The sequence below is a fragment of the Channa argus genome, chromosome 9 (genome assembly GCF_033026475.1).
Source record: "Channa argus isolate prfri chromosome 9, Channa argus male v1.0, whole genome shotgun sequence".
In the NCBI taxonomy this organism is placed as follows: domain Eukaryota; kingdom Metazoa; phylum Chordata; class Actinopteri; order Anabantiformes; family Channidae; genus Channa; species Channa argus.
In genome coordinates, this window is record NC_090205.1 from 11,504,973 (window position 1) to 11,523,317 (window position 18,345).

The 18,345-nt window shown below is 40.1% G+C and overlaps 1 protein-coding gene across 8 annotated transcripts in view; it reads right to left on the reverse strand.

The window, feature by feature from the left end:
* LOC137133561 (phospholipid-transporting ATPase IH-like) overlaps positions 1 to 18,345 on the reverse strand; it is a 31,007-nt gene that overhangs the window by 11,051 nt on the left and 1,611 nt on the right. For all 8 annotated transcript variants that reach the window (XM_067517286.1, XM_067517285.1, XM_067517293.1 and 5 more), the window contains exons 2-19: positions 12,625 to 12,747; positions 12,316 to 12,405; positions 11,052 to 11,132; positions 10,353 to 10,460; positions 7,591 to 7,719; positions 6,781 to 6,884; positions 6,619 to 6,669; positions 6,447 to 6,511; positions 6,266 to 6,347; positions 6,027 to 6,177; positions 5,723 to 5,920; positions 5,461 to 5,634; positions 4,623 to 4,789; positions 3,234 to 3,305; positions 1,908 to 1,981; positions 1,684 to 1,787; positions 753 to 934; positions 74 to 307 (exon numbers count right to left, since the gene is read on the reverse strand). In XM_067517286.1, the coding sequence (XP_067373387.1) occupies positions 74 to 307; positions 753 to 934; positions 1,684 to 1,787; positions 1,908 to 1,981; positions 3,234 to 3,305; positions 4,623 to 4,789; positions 5,461 to 5,634; positions 5,723 to 5,920; positions 6,027 to 6,177; positions 6,266 to 6,347; positions 6,447 to 6,511; positions 6,619 to 6,669; positions 6,781 to 6,884; positions 7,591 to 7,719; positions 10,353 to 10,460; positions 11,052 to 11,132; positions 12,316 to 12,405; positions 12,625 to 12,747 (2,189 nt within the window). The remainder of the gene's footprint in view (positions 1 to 73; positions 308 to 752; positions 935 to 1,683; positions 1,788 to 1,907; positions 1,982 to 3,233; positions 3,306 to 4,622; positions 4,790 to 5,460; positions 5,635 to 5,722; positions 5,921 to 6,026; positions 6,178 to 6,265; positions 6,348 to 6,446; positions 6,512 to 6,618; positions 6,670 to 6,780; positions 6,885 to 7,590; positions 7,720 to 10,352; positions 10,461 to 11,051; positions 11,133 to 12,315; positions 12,406 to 12,624; positions 12,748 to 18,345) is intronic.

Below are 18,345 nucleotides of genomic sequence, written 5' to 3' on the forward strand. Positions count from 1 at the left end.
TCCAATTTTGATCCACAGCCGTTACCATGTGTTGTAGTACATGCTGTACATATGCACACTCATGATCTCATACCCAGATATAGAGCGTTGTCTGAGAACGGTCCTATTTAGTTCAAACAGCACATCGTGCAGACTCTGCTCTTTTGTGCGTTTCTTGGTCAGCTCCAGGATCTGTGTGCTGCGACGGAATAGCTTGCTGGCATAGCAGGTAGCTGCTGCAGTCTCCATCTTGTCTCCTGTCAGGACCCAAACTTTCATCCCAGCCTTGTGGAGTGACTCAATGGTGTCTGCAGCTTTCTCCTGGAGCCTGTGCATCGATAAGTCAATAAGACTTTCAGCCTCCAGCTGGGTGGGGTAGAGCATCCATCAAAATGTCAATCAATTAATCAACAAATATTGATAATTTATCAATGTACGACCACGTCTAGCCCTACCCATCACTGGTTTATCAATTAAAGTCAAACTGTCAGGGAGCTGATCGACCAGTTAGTCAAAAAAAGTTCAGTGCAAAAACACTTCAGCACTGAACTTTTTTTGATAGAAAACAAATGTTACACCACAGCAAATAATAAAACCAAGGATGTAAACAGCAGTAAGTCACCTGTCTGAGCTCAGACTGACTATTTTTTTGCCCTCATGAGTCACAACATTAATTTGGAGAAGGCCCCATGACTCTTTAATTGTGTTTTGTATCTCTCTGCTGATGCACTGTTTTTATTTCCCCCTCTCTCTCAAACTCCATGGTGACAAACCTGTCCTCCACTGCTGTAGCACCCAAAAGCACAAAGTCCCTCTCGATGATGTCATAGGCTTGTGCCAGCCTCTGCTCCCTGTCCTGTAAGGCCAGCTTGGCTTCGGTCAAGTGATGACATGCCTCTTCATATTCAGACTCTAATAATCTTCGATAGGCAACGCACAGAGTCCGCAGTCCCTCCTGGTGTTGCAGTGAAGAGAAAGATAAATAGAGACTTCATTTATGATTTCATATGTAACTACAGGCTTTAGCGGGTATCTGATGTCACATGATCCAGAGTGAAGTTGTTAAGAAAGGCCCTTTTATAGGACAGTGCAATGAACATGTGCATATTATCACACTGTAAGCTTGTTATAGATGACATGTTAGCAAAAAATTGTGTTTTTGTACAGCTTAACTTGAAATATGCAGCAGGTGTGTGAATCCCCTTTCACACATACACTGGAATTCTGATATTACCCTGACTTTGTTCGAAGGTTATATGTGAAACAGGCCCAAGTCTAGTATTCCCTCTCCTATTAGCTCCGCTTTGATCTTACAAACCACTCTGGGAAATAAAAAGTTCTTCCTGGTGAAGGACTCATATCCCTTCTAATTGCTCCACTATCTTCATCAGCTTCACCAGATATCTTTGTCAGCTCTAGCAAACAATGTGTTTTTAGAGCTTTTAAAAATGGCTGAAAATGAGGTTGATTGGAGAATTACAGTGAGACTAAACCATGACACTAAATCTGGGGTCTGTACAACCATGAGGGAGAGGATTTTCAGTCAAATATCGAATAGTCATTGTGAGTTACAGTATAATCATGCCTTACATACATTGGGAAAGTCATTACAGTTTGTCTGTTTGTTTGTTTGTTCATTAATTAAATTATTATTATTATTATTATTATTATTATTATTATTTATACTGGTGACACTACACTTACTACAGCATTCTGCTCCACCCGGGCTTTCACTTGCTCCACCTTCCCAGACACCACCCGTGGAAAAATGGATGAGTCTGCACCTTTACAGAACAGCAGGTATTCTCCTGAGAGCACACAATCATACAACCACACACACAACAAAAACATTATAGTATTTGTTCATAGACTTTAATCATTTTGACAAAGCATCTCTCTGTTTCACTCCGGTGTAAGAGGACATTTACCTGAGCTTGACTTGACGATCACGCTCATTCTCCTCCTGACAGAGTCGAAGTTTAGAACATGGAGCAGCTCAAACCTGAAGGAGAGATATTGTTGGCATAAAAGGGTCCGCATGTTTGTCAGCTTTCTCATTTATTTTCATTAACTCATTCCTTGGTGGGTTTTTGCAAGTCTCACTATGAAGTAAAAATCCACCATTTAGGACTAGCTCAGTTTTCACATTGCCCTTTTTTAAGTGGACTGAAGCCTTTTATACCAGTTCATTAATTTCTGGTTAGTCAAAAAAGTATAAAGTACTGTCCAAACTGTTTACATGAGGTATTGCACAGTCATACCATGTTAATCAGCGTTGCTTGTAACAGGCGATGCCAACAGGTGTCAAAGCTATTGTAGCAACAGTGTCGCATGTTTTATCATGGCTGTACAACATTATTATAAAGGCTTGTAAAAATGTATGTTTTATGGAAAATTGAAGAACTCCTTATAATAGCAAGATATTTCCTCTTTTGTATTTTAGTAGTTAGCTTTTTAAAATCAGTCAAGGCTATTGCTCCATTAGTGCCATCTACGCTGCCTGTGCCTTCAACAGCTCCATCCCTGTGGACTTTTGTAACCGTCCCGTTATGGGGTCAGCTGCAACTTATGACTACTCAAGTAGAAATTGTACATATATTGTCACATGTACCGATGTTAAATCAGTGTGTATGGGTAACTGAGAGATCTCAATTTAATGTATTAAAATGTTGTCTTTCTAGAATAAACTGTCTCTGAGAAACTGACAGAAATGCAAACGGTGTTACAACCATCCCCATTCATTTGGTAATTTTTTGTCATTGTAGCGGATTCACATTCCCTACAGAAGGTAAAAACGTGTAAAAAAACTTCGAAATACTCTATAACCTTTCTTCACAAGTTTTCACATTTGCTGCATGCAACCCCCTCCCCTCCACAGCTCCCCTGCTGCCTTAAAATAGCTCACTATTGACAGACCACTGCAGAGAGTGATGGAGAGAGAGGATGTTACATGAATACCTCCTACAGATCAACACATTTGACACTTTCTGCAAAACCACTTTTTAATGAAATCTTGCTGCCTTTCAATCTTGCAGATCAGTTTGAGCATTTTGATTTTACTGAGCTGTTTTTAAAAACAACAATCTACCCATTCTTTTGTGGTCGCAGTTTTTTTGTAGCCTCTGCTGATCATGAAACACAATCTAAAGGCCGTGTGCCTGCAGGCAGGTAATATATGGACACAACTCCATCTACTGACATCCTGCTATTTCATCTTCTGCGGTGTGACCACAATGGGCACTTAACAGACCAACCTTTCAATCTCATCATCTTTGTTGAGGATCTCCATGTAGTTGTCTTTCAGTCTCAAATAGGTATAACCCAGCCTGCCAACAGGAGGAAAGGATTCATTAAAGGTCTCACAGAAGGTTTCCCTGTTAACTATGCACTATTACTCATTTCTTTTCACACTCGGAAAGCCTAAAGGCATTCTGACACATTAAGTGTAACCAAAGCACGGCTCTCTCTCTCACACACACACGCACCATATTATTTCACATTTATGACATCTGTGAGAGCACTGCCAGTGTTGGGGCATGTGTGCGACCATGTGTCTTATGTGTGTCTAAAGTTCAGACTGTAAACAGCACCACGTTCAAAAAAAGAAAGAAGAAAAAAGTAAGGGTCTGTGTTTTTATGGGTGTGTTTATTTCAGGAAATACAATCCAGAAAGCTCAGTTTATGTTGTATATATAATTTGATCTTAAAGCTAAGCAGACACTAAAACACTGCACAGCAATTTTATAATACTATAAAGTGGGATTATATAACTCTGTAAATTTTTTACTGCTGCAATCATGTCCTCCCCTTTCTCTGACATTAGGGTCTGTAAGTATTTTACCAGTATGCGTACAGCACTTGGCCAACGATTTGTACTGTCAGACTGCACTGCAGCTAAAGTCAAACCAGGACCAACATTTTGTTGAATGACCCTGAGATTCTTTGCCAGTGCCCTCTGATTACTGCAGTGCCAACGCAGGGATCTCACTGAAATCAGTAGGGGGGCTGTGTTATTGACAGAGAGTTAATGACAGTGTGAACTCTGTGCAATATGCATTAGGCCGAACACAAGAACATTTTCTACTTGTCTATGTTTTCTATGTTACTCCTTTACATTAGATTTAAAAGGAAGTTATGGGATTGTTTTGTGGTCTAATTTAATGCTCTTTGGGGATGTTCATATCTAAATTGGTTAAATGCTGAAAGGAGTAATATCTCTTTTTTACAAACACTGTCTTAACTTTGGGACACTGCAGCTGCACATCGTGCAGCACAACCTTCCTAAATCACTCTCTTGATCTCAGTCAGATTTTGGTTGTTGCGCTTGCTTGAAGACCAGACTGAAGACAAAAGCCCATAGAACAAACGGAAAGTGAAGATGCTTTGCAGACACAACATTTCAGCTAATGTGTTTGACTGCAAAGTATTTTCTATACCAAATATCAAATATCCCAACTTTATTAAAGATTAGCATACAATGTACCATTAAAAATTGGCATTCTTTCATCTGACGTATGTGCATTCATGCAGACAGTCAGAGAGTCTTGTATTTGAAATTTAATATGCAGATAAAGTACGCAGAAAACACTGCCCCACTGCTTACGAACTACATTTTTTCTAATCGTGTCTTTTAGTGTGTTTACCTCTTCATTCCCTCCACCAAAGCTACCTCATCCGGTGAAGAGGAGATGTAAAACGAGGTGGGTCGGCCCTGGTGGATGCCTCTTTTGATGCCGTCCACCGTCTCCTCTTCCTTCACCTGCACCGTGTGGCACAGACACAGGGCCCTGAAAAACAGGTCCTCGTGTTCCTACAGACACAGACAAAGACAAAAAGATAACAATGCATTATAAGATTCTTGTACTATTTATTTTATGCTACAGTTTCAAAGGTGCCTCACCGAGGTAAAGTAATCAATATATGTTTTTCCTTTTTCAAACAGAAATCCTCCTATTCCTTGTCATTGTTTAGATAGCATTTTAATGTGATTTAGATATTGCTGTGTTTTTTTTTTTAATTCTTACATTTACATTTCCCAGAAATATCTTCTGCACATATACATTTTGGCAGGGAGTACTCTGTTCTCTCTCAGGTCATTTGTTGTAGCTACTGCTGCTCATGCTGACTACACAGTTTTTCTTCAATTTACTCCCATCAAATCACTGTTGCTGCTGCCAGAAATGCAAGGCTCATCACTTTTCTGTGTAACAGGGGACTTTTCCATGTAAGAGCAGCAAACCCTTAAGGGTGACAAGGCTATTTTTGAGGCTGTGTTAATCAGCAGCGGAAATGAGCAAAACTTACACTTGTTTATATTAAAATGTCAGAGATAATTACTTCAAGAGTCCTCAACATGTTAATCTGCAAGTGAAGCTCAATCACATTTGTCTCCATCTTTATTATGTAGCCAAGTTGACGCAGCAAAGTTAGAATTAAGGCTGAAATAAAAGGCCTGTTTATTTTAGAAAGACAAAAACTTACTCTCCTGTATCCTCCAGGTGAGGAATCAATCATGTCTATACTGGAAGCAGCACTGAGGATTTGGCCATTGCAGATGACATGCGGGATGTAGACATTCCCATCGACACAGCATTCAATAAACTCCATGTTGTTCTCAGTCAGAGTGCCAGTCTTATCAGTAAACACGTACTCCACCTGGAGGAGGAAGGGCAGACTAAGGGCATGTCTACACTGAGATTCTGTATACAAATATGTCTCTGTGAATGCGTGCGTGCTGGTGTACCTGCCCCAGCTCTTCATTAAGATCGGAGGTGTTGACTTGAGCTCCCTCTCCCAGCTCTTCGTCAAACATCTCCTCATCCCAAGTGATGAAATAGGAGCCAAGAAATTTTTGCATTTCTACCGTCACATACATAGACACTGGGATGATGTAATTAAACAAGACCATGAAAGCCAGGTAATCAGTGAATGCACGAATCACCTGCAGGAGGGAGGAAGAAAGAAAAGAGCTATGAAGATTTAGGAAAATAGAATTTGAGTTTAAGTGTCTATATTTAGCTTTTCAAAGTTGAGGTGGATGAGCGGACCACATGGCGTTGACGCTCGTTCTCAGTTCTGTGGTTGTACCAGGGTTCATCTCGGTCAGGAGACCACTGCCAAGCATATTTCAGAACAGTGTTGATCACCGCTTTACTGATCAGGATGCACAGATACACTATAAGAAAGGCATTCATTGACCTGCAAAGTCAACAAAAGTAAAGGTCAGGAAGAGGAATGTACCAATCCTCAAAAAAACTGTATTGGTGAGTAGGGATGTTACTCATACTTTTCTACAGCTGAGCGCTTTTGAGATTTAGACTGGTAATTAAGTGCCATCTTGGTTTCCATGCCAGTGTAGACTGCAACAGCTGAGGGAAGAGAAAACACAATAATGCCACCTGCCTATCCTCCATCATTTGTGCAACATGACAGCACTCAGTAGACACAAAAACAGAGTGAACTACTACCATAAATATGATGTGTGTTCTTCAGTGTGGCTCCTCTAAGGAGCAAGTTCTCAGCTCCAAGTGGTCTACAAGATTAAAACAGAATTTCCGACATTTTATAAATCTTAGACAATTTCAAGCCTAAAATGAAAGAATTTATAAGATTAATTCCCTAAGAATAAAGTATACTCACCTAGCCACAGGCTCTTCTTTGTCCTTGTAAATATTGATGCGTCCCACAAATCTGGAAAAGTCATTGGAAAAAAAACAGTCAAGACATACTGCAGCAACAAACGAGAATTAATTTGTTACAAGTCCATGTATAAAAATTCATCAGTGAGAATGTCAGACTCACTTGTAGAGGTCAGGCTGCGGTTGTTCACATTCAATAGTGGCATGTAGCGAATACACCTCCTGCTCTGTTCTAAAGGCCATGGTATCTTGTACAGCATAATAGGTCTGAGATAGAAAGGTGTAGGAAGGTGGAAGAAGGAGGACAACAGAGGAAAATGTCACAGACAGCTACTAATGAGAGCAGGGCTCATTCAACTCCTCGGCCTGGCTTACAGCAGATTTTCTAAATGACTGGGGAGAGGCAGCAAGGAGGAGCCATTATAGAGCATTCCCTGGGTCAGCCGAGGACAGCATGCTGGGATGGCGAGCATATTAGGCGGATGCCCAAGGGCATGTATGAGGCGTGTGGGTGGAGGACTCAATGCCACACTGTGGCAAATGGTCTGATGAGTGGCTTAAGTGGACAAAGGAGTAGAAGTGAAAATATAAAATGCAGTGTGATAATTTGTCACCTCCATCTTTATACATTTTATGTACATAGTTATCTAAAATAGAAAAGATTATTTTTAATTAAACTTGATAAATCATACTTTTACCTATGTAATGTCAGACGTTTGTGAAAAATGCCCATCACTAAAATATTCACTTTAGTGTCACACAGGACAAGAAAAAGTAGCAAACAAAGACATGTAAGGAGATGTAACTAGGAGATGATTGGTATGTATTTATTTTTGTTTTTATTTTTTAGCTCTAGATAAATATGTACAATGTGTATTGAGGTAATAATAAAAAAAAAAAAAGACTTATCAAAATAGTAAAATAAAAAAACAGAGCGGAGTGAAAAACAAAATGAATTTAAAACACCTTGCACCTTGTGACTAGACTCCCCGTCCAAGCTGGTCGTTGTAACATAGCAGGTCCCATCGTGACGGCTGGAGGAGAGCAGGATAAGGTCACAGGGGAAAGTCTCGTCGTCCCTCACCATGACAATGTCCCCCACCTGAGAGAGCAGGACAGACACATCATACACACTGTAATGGCTTTGACAGTGTAGAGCATTGGGTTGGGATGCAGAAGACTGCGAGTTCGAATCCTAACCCACCAACTTTGTGCCTGTCCCAAGCCCACATAAAACAGGAGCGTTGCGACAGGAAGGGCATCAGGCATAAAAACTCACGCCAAATCAACGTGCAAAACACGTGATTTGGGGTGCTGACCCCTGAAGGGACAAGCCGAAAGCCGTTGATCTTTGTAATGGCTTTGACATCAATAATGAAATAGAAGTATTTTGATGAGAGGCTCGTGTAAACAGAGGGAGAAAAGGACATGCAGACAGACCTGCCGGCAATCGTGTGCTCATGCTTTAACATTCCTGTTTTTTATTTTTTTTTGCAGCAAAGGATTGAGAAGTTGCATAACTGATTATGTGAGCAGAGCAGCTTAAGCTCTGATAAATCCCATCTCCACGGTGACCAGACACATGACACACACTCCCTGATTCTGCATGATTAATATGGTATTCATCATTATTCCTGTTCCCAATTCACACTCTAATCCTCTCTTTTTGATCTTTGTAAGTGAGAAACCTTGGTACAGACACTGGAAGATGGAGAGATGGACAGCGCGAGGCAGAAAAAACAGACTATGCAGGAGAAGAATGGGGACAGTGGCAGACAATCCAACCATTATATGTAACCGTTTATCCTGTTTGGGGTCGCAGGGGGGCTGGAGCCTATCCCAGCTGTCACAGTGCCTCAAGTCTATCTCAGGGCCAACATAGAGAGACACACACACACAGACAGACAACCATTCACACTCCCATTTATACCTATTGGAAATTTTAGAGTCCAGAGGTGTCTTTGGACTGTGGGAGGAAACCCATGCAAACACAAGGAGAACAAACTCCACACAGAAAGGCCACAATTGGCTGGAAATGAGAAACCACAACCTTCTAGGTGTCAGGGGGCAGCGCTAACCACACCCCCACCATGCTGCCCAGGGACAGACAATTTGGACAAGTGGATGAAAACTACCTTCCCCAATGAATGAAATTCAATGGAAAGTGCTGTGGTAAAACAAACTAAAATACTCTGTGACCATTTAAGGCTTTGCAGCTGTACTGAAGCCTAATTTTAAGTTGACCCTCAATGTCCCACACACTCTTTGCGCACTCATCAGGAGCAGCAGACACAGCAGAAATTAGATGTGCTTTACCTGCACCCCTTAAATACCCTCAAACGCAATGGTAAAACGAGCCAGAGATATAACTATACATCTGCATAGGAGGTGCTGAGCTAGACACTCACAATATGCAGCCTGACACCTCAGTTTTCTTTCACACTGGGATGATACGAGAGGGATTTCTGCAGAGCAACACATAAGCTCAGTTCCTGCTTTTCAACAAAATACTTGCCATTCAACTCCAAATCGGATACCAGGACTAGGTCTGGAGTAAATAAAATAAAACAAGATTAATGGGTGTCTTTATTCTCTACTACAGTGTATCACTTTACAATTTTTGAGGCCTGTTGGCCTTTAATTGTAAAATCTTTTATGTCAGCCAGTAGTGGGCACAAACAAACTCCAACACCTAATTAGTTAATATTTAGAAGTACTACAAGTTAGATGTGTGATTGTTAGTGAGATCAGATGAAGCCTAAACAGAAACCTAGTTTTGTGTACCACAGCACTGATTCTTTATCTTTCTCAGTATCAGTAAACCCCATTCCAAGTACTGTCTGTGTAGCCACAACCAGCTAAAGTTTCTTCTTCTGTGTTAAAGCCCCCAGTGTTGCCCAGAAACATAAATGAGCTGTGCATTCATGTGGGTGCATTACACAGTTCTTTTGAGTTAAGCCCACTCCCCTTATATTGTAAAGGTTAAAATAGTACCTAGCCACAGTAAGTCCTCTAAAGAGAAAAGAAAAGAACAGAAAGTGATCATAAATAAAAAAGTATACACTCACGGTTACTTACGTTACATTATGTGATGTTATAATTTCTTAGTAATTAAGTTGAAACTGTCAGAAAGGTGAGAATTCTACTATGTGTTTATTACTTAGGTCAGAGTGGGTGTTGGAGTCACACTCAAGTGCATTATATTAAGAGCACACCTGTGATTGCTAGTTCTAATTACAAATTTGTTTTGGCACATGACCACACCTCAAGCAGCTAATTTGACAGAAATGCAACAGAACAATTTCTGTATTGGTTTTTAGTCCAGCCAAAGAAAATGCTGGTTTATAGGCTTCCACTAACATCTCAAGGATTATAAGAATTACACTGAGCCCCACTACTAAAGGGTGATCTGTTGTTGCATCAGAATGACATAAGGGAACATAAGAGGATGATGACAGGAATATTCTAACTACTGAAATACATCAGTTGTTCATTCTCCAAAGGATTCTTTGTGGAGATACAGAGTGTTTCTCTAACAACACTTTCCAGGGCCTTAATTGGTAGTAAAGAAGAAACGTAAGGGATTAGGAGGAAGGAAACAAAGTTAAAAGGACTGCAGAGAGGCAGAGAAGAAGTGTATGAGCAGCAGATATTGAAAAACCGAGCTATAGAGCAATACAGCAGTGTTATTTTGTGGCCTCAGGGGCTATACTGTTCTAATGAGGCCATTCTTACCCGTAGCTTGTGACTTTGTGTCCTCACCACCTTCCCCTGCTGCACCACATCCACTGGACACTCGTTTATAGAGCAGTCTGCCTTGTGTCTGAGCCAGTCCTCATAGCCCTGAGAGAGATGCAGCAAGGGGGATGCAGAAGATGGGACAAAGAGAGAGCAAGATCGTAAGGGAAGGAAAAGCCAATGTGTTTGTTGGCAGTGTAGAAAGGAAGAAAACAGATTGTTGTGCAGAGGGAATTGGGCCCAGAGTGTGGCATAGATCAAGATGGGGGGGAGGGTGAAAAGCATACATTGTAATTATTTAGCATTGTGCTTCCTGAGCTCAGTGACCTCTTTCCTGAATTTCTAGCCCATATGTCATGTTTTAGGTTTATGTCCTAGAAAAGCTCAGGCTTTCTTAGCTGTAACAGTTTATCTATCACTGATAGTAGCCCATCCCTCAGTACACAGAGATGGTATAGAGAATGCATCTCCCAGGGGCATGGGATCAGCTAGTGATTAACAGGGGAGAGCATTCATTACCATATTTCTCACATCACCAGACATATTCAATAGCATGTTCTTTCACAGAGAGGGGAATGTGTATATACAGATAATAGAGCCTACTGTAGTGTGTGTGTGTGTGTGTGTGTGTGTCTGCGCACATACATTTGAGACTGGGAGTTAGTGTTTGTATGAGTGTGTTTGTGTTGGTCCTACCTGTTTTATGGCGGTGACAGTGATAACAAAGAAGAGGGGCAGGCCGCTGGTTATTGGACTGGTGGGGGTGTCGATAATGAGCTGCAAGATGCAGGGACAAGAGAGAGGAGAGAGAAAAGATGTAATGCAATACTGAGTCAGGAATTGCAGTACAGAAAATCTCTTGTAATAAGGTATCAAGAATCAATCTGGCAAACTTAAAGTACTCCAGTAATGAAATCCTGTTTTTATGCCTTCTGCACTCACAGCAGAGCAATATAACACAGGAGGAGCTTTGTAGTCAACAAAAGGAGAAGAGTAATAAATGTTGCAGTTGCATGCCATGCCCAGTTTGCTCTATTAAGAGGCTGCAGTGCTTCACATGATAAAACATACAGCACACAAACACTTAAACTGTGACAACTCTGCATTCTGCTGTGCTAAAGCAACTGTTGGTATTATGATGGTTGGTGTCTCAAAGAAGAAGCGGTTTCAGAGTCTAATTTAGGCAAAAAAGATGCTGATTAGGACAACACTCATTATTTCAGGATAATATGATTTTAGGAAATTCGAATTACATAGGTAATCTCCAGGTAACCTCAAACACAGGCACAGGGCTTAACTGTTATTAGTGGATAATTAGTCTTATTTTGAAATCAGGGAACAATGAGTACAGGAACAAAACAATGATCAGCACTCATGCCATTGGCTAGTGATTAAAGAGACAGCATCTTTTAATCAGCCTGATTTTAAGGCAGCGAGGATCAAAAACGTCTATCATAATAAAAAACAAAGCAATGTACAAACAAAACTAGCAAACTACCTCCTGAATGAGGTACAATACATTATGGCTAAGACATTGATGTTCTAAGTAAAGTCAAGTCAATTTATTAAATTATCTGTTTATTAAAATGTAGTCACTGGGTTCTCTGATGATCTTATGTTTGAGCTTTATTTTAAAAATGTACTGCTTCAAATGCTTCTGTTACCTGCTGTATGAGTAAAAATTTGATCAGTGTCAAACTTCTACAGCTGCCCTGAAAAATGATGCAAAGACATGGACTATAACAAAATCTGGGCAGGTTTGGTGCAGGAAATAAAAATACACACACAGAAGAAATACAACATTTGACACCAGTAAACTTATGTGAGATTTTAGAGGTTTTGTTTTTGTTTGTTGCTTTAACAAATGGAGAAATTAGACAATGCTTCACTAGTGCTTCAGTGTTGTATTTTAATTTTAGTGAGGAAATGGTTGCACTAATAACATACATGAAAATCTCACCTGGACCAGAAAAATTACCAAGAAGTAGAAGTTAGCAATTCTTCTGAACTGCTCAAACAGATTCTTGGGTATGAAGTTCCAAAAGGTATACTAAGGGAGGGAGCAAGAGCAAAATGAGTATTACACATTAAGCAAGGCAGGGAAACAAAGGCATTCAATTCTTCTCGTGATGCACAGCCTGATGATGTGAAATGTGTCATCCTTTTAAAAACATGGCCACAAAGGGATTACATGGATGTGTCAAACTGAAATAAAGGAATGATAAAGAACAATGATACAGCACTGGCTCATGGGCTGTGGCTCACTCACCTTAGAGGAGATGATGCGGTTGTCAGGGTAACGCTGGGGGATGTAGGCCTCAGCTCCCTGTGGGGGTTCTTTATGCCCAATGTAGACCGTCCGACTGTCCACCCAGTTCTCCTCCCCCACACACTGACAGACAGAGAGGTAAAACACAGATATAAATAGCAACACAGGTAGACGGGAGAAATGGGCTGAATTCAACAAACATTTAATAACCTGCCTATTATTATCTGTTCAAATATTGATCTCATCTACCCACAACAATTTTAAAATTTGAGTGTAAAGTGACACAGTATAAACTACACATGGTTCACTGAATATTTATACATTTATAGTTTTGTTTGCTGTTGTTTTTATTTGCTCAACATTGCACTGATGTGGAACAAAAGGAAAATAATCTATTACTAAACTGCCAACTATATTTTTAACTTTCTTGTTTGATTCATTGTTTACCAAGCACAAATGTGAGTGAGATTTGTGTTCAAAACAACTCATTCTGTTAGTGGAGTATCTTGATATAGAACTGGACCATGTGCAAACCCTAACCTCAGTTCACGTCTTGTCTATATGACAGTACAGTACATCTACAGCTCCCAATGGACTAACATAGTGCATTGTGGGCGTGTATTGTGGCACATTGTTTTCCAAGGTGTCCTTCATCAAACAACTGTGGGAATAGAGCTTTCCAAGACAAAAACAAGAGTTAAGAGATTTCAAAGTTCGATTGTGTGTTTCCATCTGGCTTTCTACAATACATGGCTCCTAATGCTTCAGCCTGAGTTGGCAGTGTGAGTGTAGCCTTTGGCAAAGCACTTTACCTGACACAGCTCAAAGCAGAGTTGTTGACCATTAACACAAAGTTCTGGAGCAAGCACTAAAGTGGAAGCAGTGCTTCACTGGTTTAAACTTTTTGGCAGAGATGTAGCACATCATTGTGAACTAAACTTTTACTGTTAACACATCCACATGATGATAACTTGAGTCTTTAATCCTTTTAAGTGTCTTCTAAATGACTTTGTGGATTCAAACTAAAGTTTTAATAAGTGTGGACACAACATTAAATGCCAGATACCGTCACTTTTCCTGGTGAAATCTGTGTCAAAATTGAACATGTCGCAAAAGGCTCCGAGTCATGTAGGCAATGTGATCAACAGGCGCTTGACAGTGTTATAAAAATAGACATGGAGCAAAGCGTGTAAGCCAACTTGAGACCCCTCCAAAACATCAGGGGGACAACGTGACCGAGAGACATACAGTGAAATAAGATACAGCAGAAAAAGTGACACAGATTGAAGTGAAGCAAGTAACAGCAGAAGATGGAGGAGAACAAAAGAAAAAATGAACATACACGACAGAGAGAAGGCCCCACAGAGAGAGGAGCAAAAGGACTGTGAGACGATGCCAAGTAAAAAAACTAAAATTGTTGCTGGCATGTTGACCACATGATGAAGCACTTGAGTTTTTTTTAGTAATGGAATGTACAGTACAGTAACTAACCAAACCAAACAGTTCAAAACACAAACAGTCTGTCCCAGGGATGTAGAGTGAGATGTTTACTGGTCCCAGATCAAAACTATGTCAAAAATAATTCCCTGTTTGACCCTGTTCCTTAAATGTTATCTCTTTATAAGATTATACCATTAACACCACACAACATGAGTTAATAATCATGAAACATTTTGCTGATAGCAACAAACACAAATTCAGAGGTTTGATCTTACAAGACAGTTACTGTAGATAATCTGACAACTGAGAAAACAATAAACAATCAAATTGAGTTAACAAAGTTATCCTGATAACCAAAGTTGAATTAATCTGTTACTAAAAAGCAATATCAACAGCTTTAATAAAACAAAATTACTCTGACTGAATGATCATGACATAAACAGAAAAGTGACAACAAACAGTAAGATTTGAATGAATAATCGCTATTCCAATCAATCATCATACAGCCCAGAACAAAAACAATAGGCCATAGTGACATTAGTAACAATTGTATGAAAAGAGAACAATAAATTCAGATTAGTTGTTACACATGCAAATAGTTTGTCCTTAGAACATCAGTTAGTGCTTCTAACATTGTTTGATTATTATACATTTAAGCATTCTACTGTGCCTACTACTACTACTACTACTACTACTACCTTACTCTTCTGGCACAATTCAAACATTTTTCACATAATTCCAAAATTCCCAGACTCCATCTTTCACCCCTCCTATCTGGAGAGCTTGATCCCTTTGCTACATCCTTGCGGTGACTGTCACACCCTGACACAGTTTGACCGTGGGAGAGGGATGGAGGAAGACACAGAGAGCTTGCTTTGTGATTTGTCGTTATCTGATCATTAATCCCAACTGATCTGTATCAATCCCTGGTCCACTGGTCCCTCTTCACTCTGTTGCTCCATCAGACAAAGTGGCTGGCTGGTTGGTTGCAGGACATGGAGGCTTTGTGTCTCTTAACGACAATAAAAAAAACAGCCTCTCTGCAGGCAGGCCGGTCTTACATCATCATCAATCATTAGCAATGACAGGATGGATTTAATAACAGCAAACATGCCACCAAAGCAACTTCTCTTTATGTGTTTATGACTGCACACTGGTCTCTTAGGTGGGTGCTTGAAACTCTTCACAAAGGAAGAACTGAAGCAAGCTGTGCTATTTTTAAGATCTGAAATGCTGCTTTGAAAGCCAAGACAGCATTTCTTGTTGTAGCCTCCTCTGTTAATATCCAACATTTGCATTGCACCGCAGCACTTTAGAGGACTGTGGGTTTAACCAAAAGTACACATAATCAACTGGTATGATTAAACAGTCGTATCTTGTACAGTACCTCCTCCTCTGTCCAACCGACTGTGCTGCAGAAGCAAACAGCATGCTGTGCAGGTATCCCTCTTTAATCCATAGATCAAATTCCCCTGACTGAGCTCTTTCTTAGTCAACTACTCATGTCATCTGGATTGAGGATGTAGAAACACACAAACACAGCCACTATACATTACACCCAGGATGTGCATAAATTATGAGAACAAAAGTTGTAAAAAGGAGGTCAGTTTACTCTGTGTGCCTTCATATCCTACATGTTAGGGTTTATTAAATTGACATTTACACTTGACTAAAATAAAAAAATTGCACTGCACTAGCTAGCTCTGACAAAGAAATAAGTAAATATTTAATTATTAAATATTTACACTCAGTAACTGCCAGGTTGTCAGTATGCTACGCCTTAATAAATGATTAGCTTAAGTATTAGCTTAGGTTGGGTTAGCATTTATCAGTGCATCCATCTCTCATCAGGAGCATAAACAGTACCAAATATGAAAAATATTTTGTATTAGCCATTAGACATAGTTATAATAAATATATACTGTATACCTTGGTTATGTTATTGCTTGTGGTGTGATATAGATGCCTAGTTCACATAATTGATTGTGTATTTACACATGACAAAGAGATCACCTATGTGTAAATATGAGCTAAGAAAAGGACAATAAACTAAAATCTTGTCAGTATGACCTGTTTGTCAAAGCACTGAGCAAAGATAAAAAGAGCCTTGAGACCTTGATCAGCTAAAAGGGAAGGAAGCTACCTGTGCTCCACTGCTATTCCTTAGCTATCAATCACCATAGCAACATTCATACCCAGCAACACTCAGGAACACAATGTCTGTGAGTTCACAATGCTGATCCACAAGGAGGCATCACTATATCAAGGATCAAATGTGTTGGATCTCCTCCTTAAGCTAATTCAAAAGCAGCAGTTAGAGGGAAAGGAAAAAAAAAAAAAGGGATGGGGGGGGGCTCACAGAGAGAAATGAGTGCCGTTTTGGTTAGAAAATTTAGAAAAATAGTGACCTTCAGCCTTTGCATGCTGTCAAAGCCACCAGATCCCTGATGATACAAATAACTATACCTGCAAAAAAATCAAAGGACAAATATGAGAAGATTACCTTATAATGACAGCATTTGTATTCTGCTGTTGCCCCAGCTTTCTCTCCCACTTGACTTGCTATGATCCAACTGTTACATAAGACTTTAATCCAGCTGTGCTACTTCCCCTCTCCCCTCTCTGTGTTTTCTCCTTTTTCTACTGCCACCATAACCTGAAAATAAGCCTTCTTCTCATTTTGGCTGCATTTAAAGCCGACAACACATTAATAAAACTGTGTCTGATAATGAAACCTTCTGGGCACACTGTGGGGGGAAACAAAAGTCATTCTTGGGAGCCAGCGTGTCAGTACATTGCTGTTTCCTCTGATGCACACACATGCTGATGGGCAAAGATTGGCCCCAGCGATAAATCCTCTGTGTTTTTGTCACCTACAGCCTCTGTTTCTCCCCCAGGGCCCCATCTCCAAGGGAAGCAGTGGACAGGAATAGACTGCCCTTAACAGTCTGGAGCACTGAGAACTAATGTGGCCAACAGTAATCTAGCAGGCTGTGGTTCTGCCTTTCAACACCAGCCAGGGGACTCAAAGAGCTGTAAAGTTGCTGGAAGCCTTTCTAAAGCCCTTCAGCACTCCAGGACCCGCTGGCACCTTTCTGATCAAAGCGAGGCATCACTGGCCTATCTTTTTTTATCTGCAGAGGTTGTGCGAGGCAACAGTAACAGTCATACATTCAGAGATAAGATGCAAAGCAGGATGAGGGCTGAGGGGGACGAGGATAAATCAAGAATGCAGTGGTCACAATGCTGATATAAATCAAAATATTGCTACCACAAGAGGTTATTTTATTTTAGTAAAAAATAAGAGATCATATTGAAGCCCACTGTAAGGTATCAGATACCATCACCGACACATTGCAGCATCTTTCATGTCTAGATTATGACCTCCTGGAGTTTATATTAGTCTGAAGGATCTCGTCATCACTGTTATTAACGGCAGACAACAAAAGGGCACCAAAGAGAAGGCAGCGGAGACAGTGGACACATATATAATACACACGCCGAACAATAAAAACACACCCACGTAGGAGCACAGGAGGTAATCTTACAGATAAATCTTATTATAAATAAAATGTCTTCCTGCTACATCTAAATCCTGGTTCGAGGTCTGCTGAAATACTAGAACAAAAGTGCGCACGCGCACACACAACCACACACGCTACTATTATATTTTATATCTTTTAGCATGAGGGCTTAGCCATTCTGTTATGCCAGCAAAGTGAAAAATGTTGAAGAGATTTAGGTTATTACACAACAAAATGTCCCATTTTAAACTTCACGCATTGCAAAAAAAACACGACACCATATTTGTCTACAAAAAAACAATTTGCTGTACTGTACAGACTCAATTTACCAGCAATTTTTCCTGAGTCAGAATAACAGGCTTATAAGCAACACAGAATGCACTGCCTTCAGAAAAAAATGTAATTTCCTTCTCATTATAAAGTTCTACACTGGACAAATTTGAGTAAGTGTTTGCAGTTAATCAAATGTAGCAGGCAACAAAGTTGACACTTCAACAACAGCTTTTGCACCACGAGTTAAAAAAAAATGGTGGAATTATCTCATATAATGAACAAACTTCTTAGAATCAGTATAAATGCTTTTATTAAATCAAGCCTAAAGCAACCAAAGTGAGTCGAGTTAAAAACAGAGTTGTGAAACGCAAAGTTCCTTCACACAAAATGCACCAAGGACAAACCACAAGGTGAAAATCAGGGAACAAGAACCGAAATGAAAGGCTCTCAAACTCAGGCTGGCAAAGTGAACTAAATTAGAAGT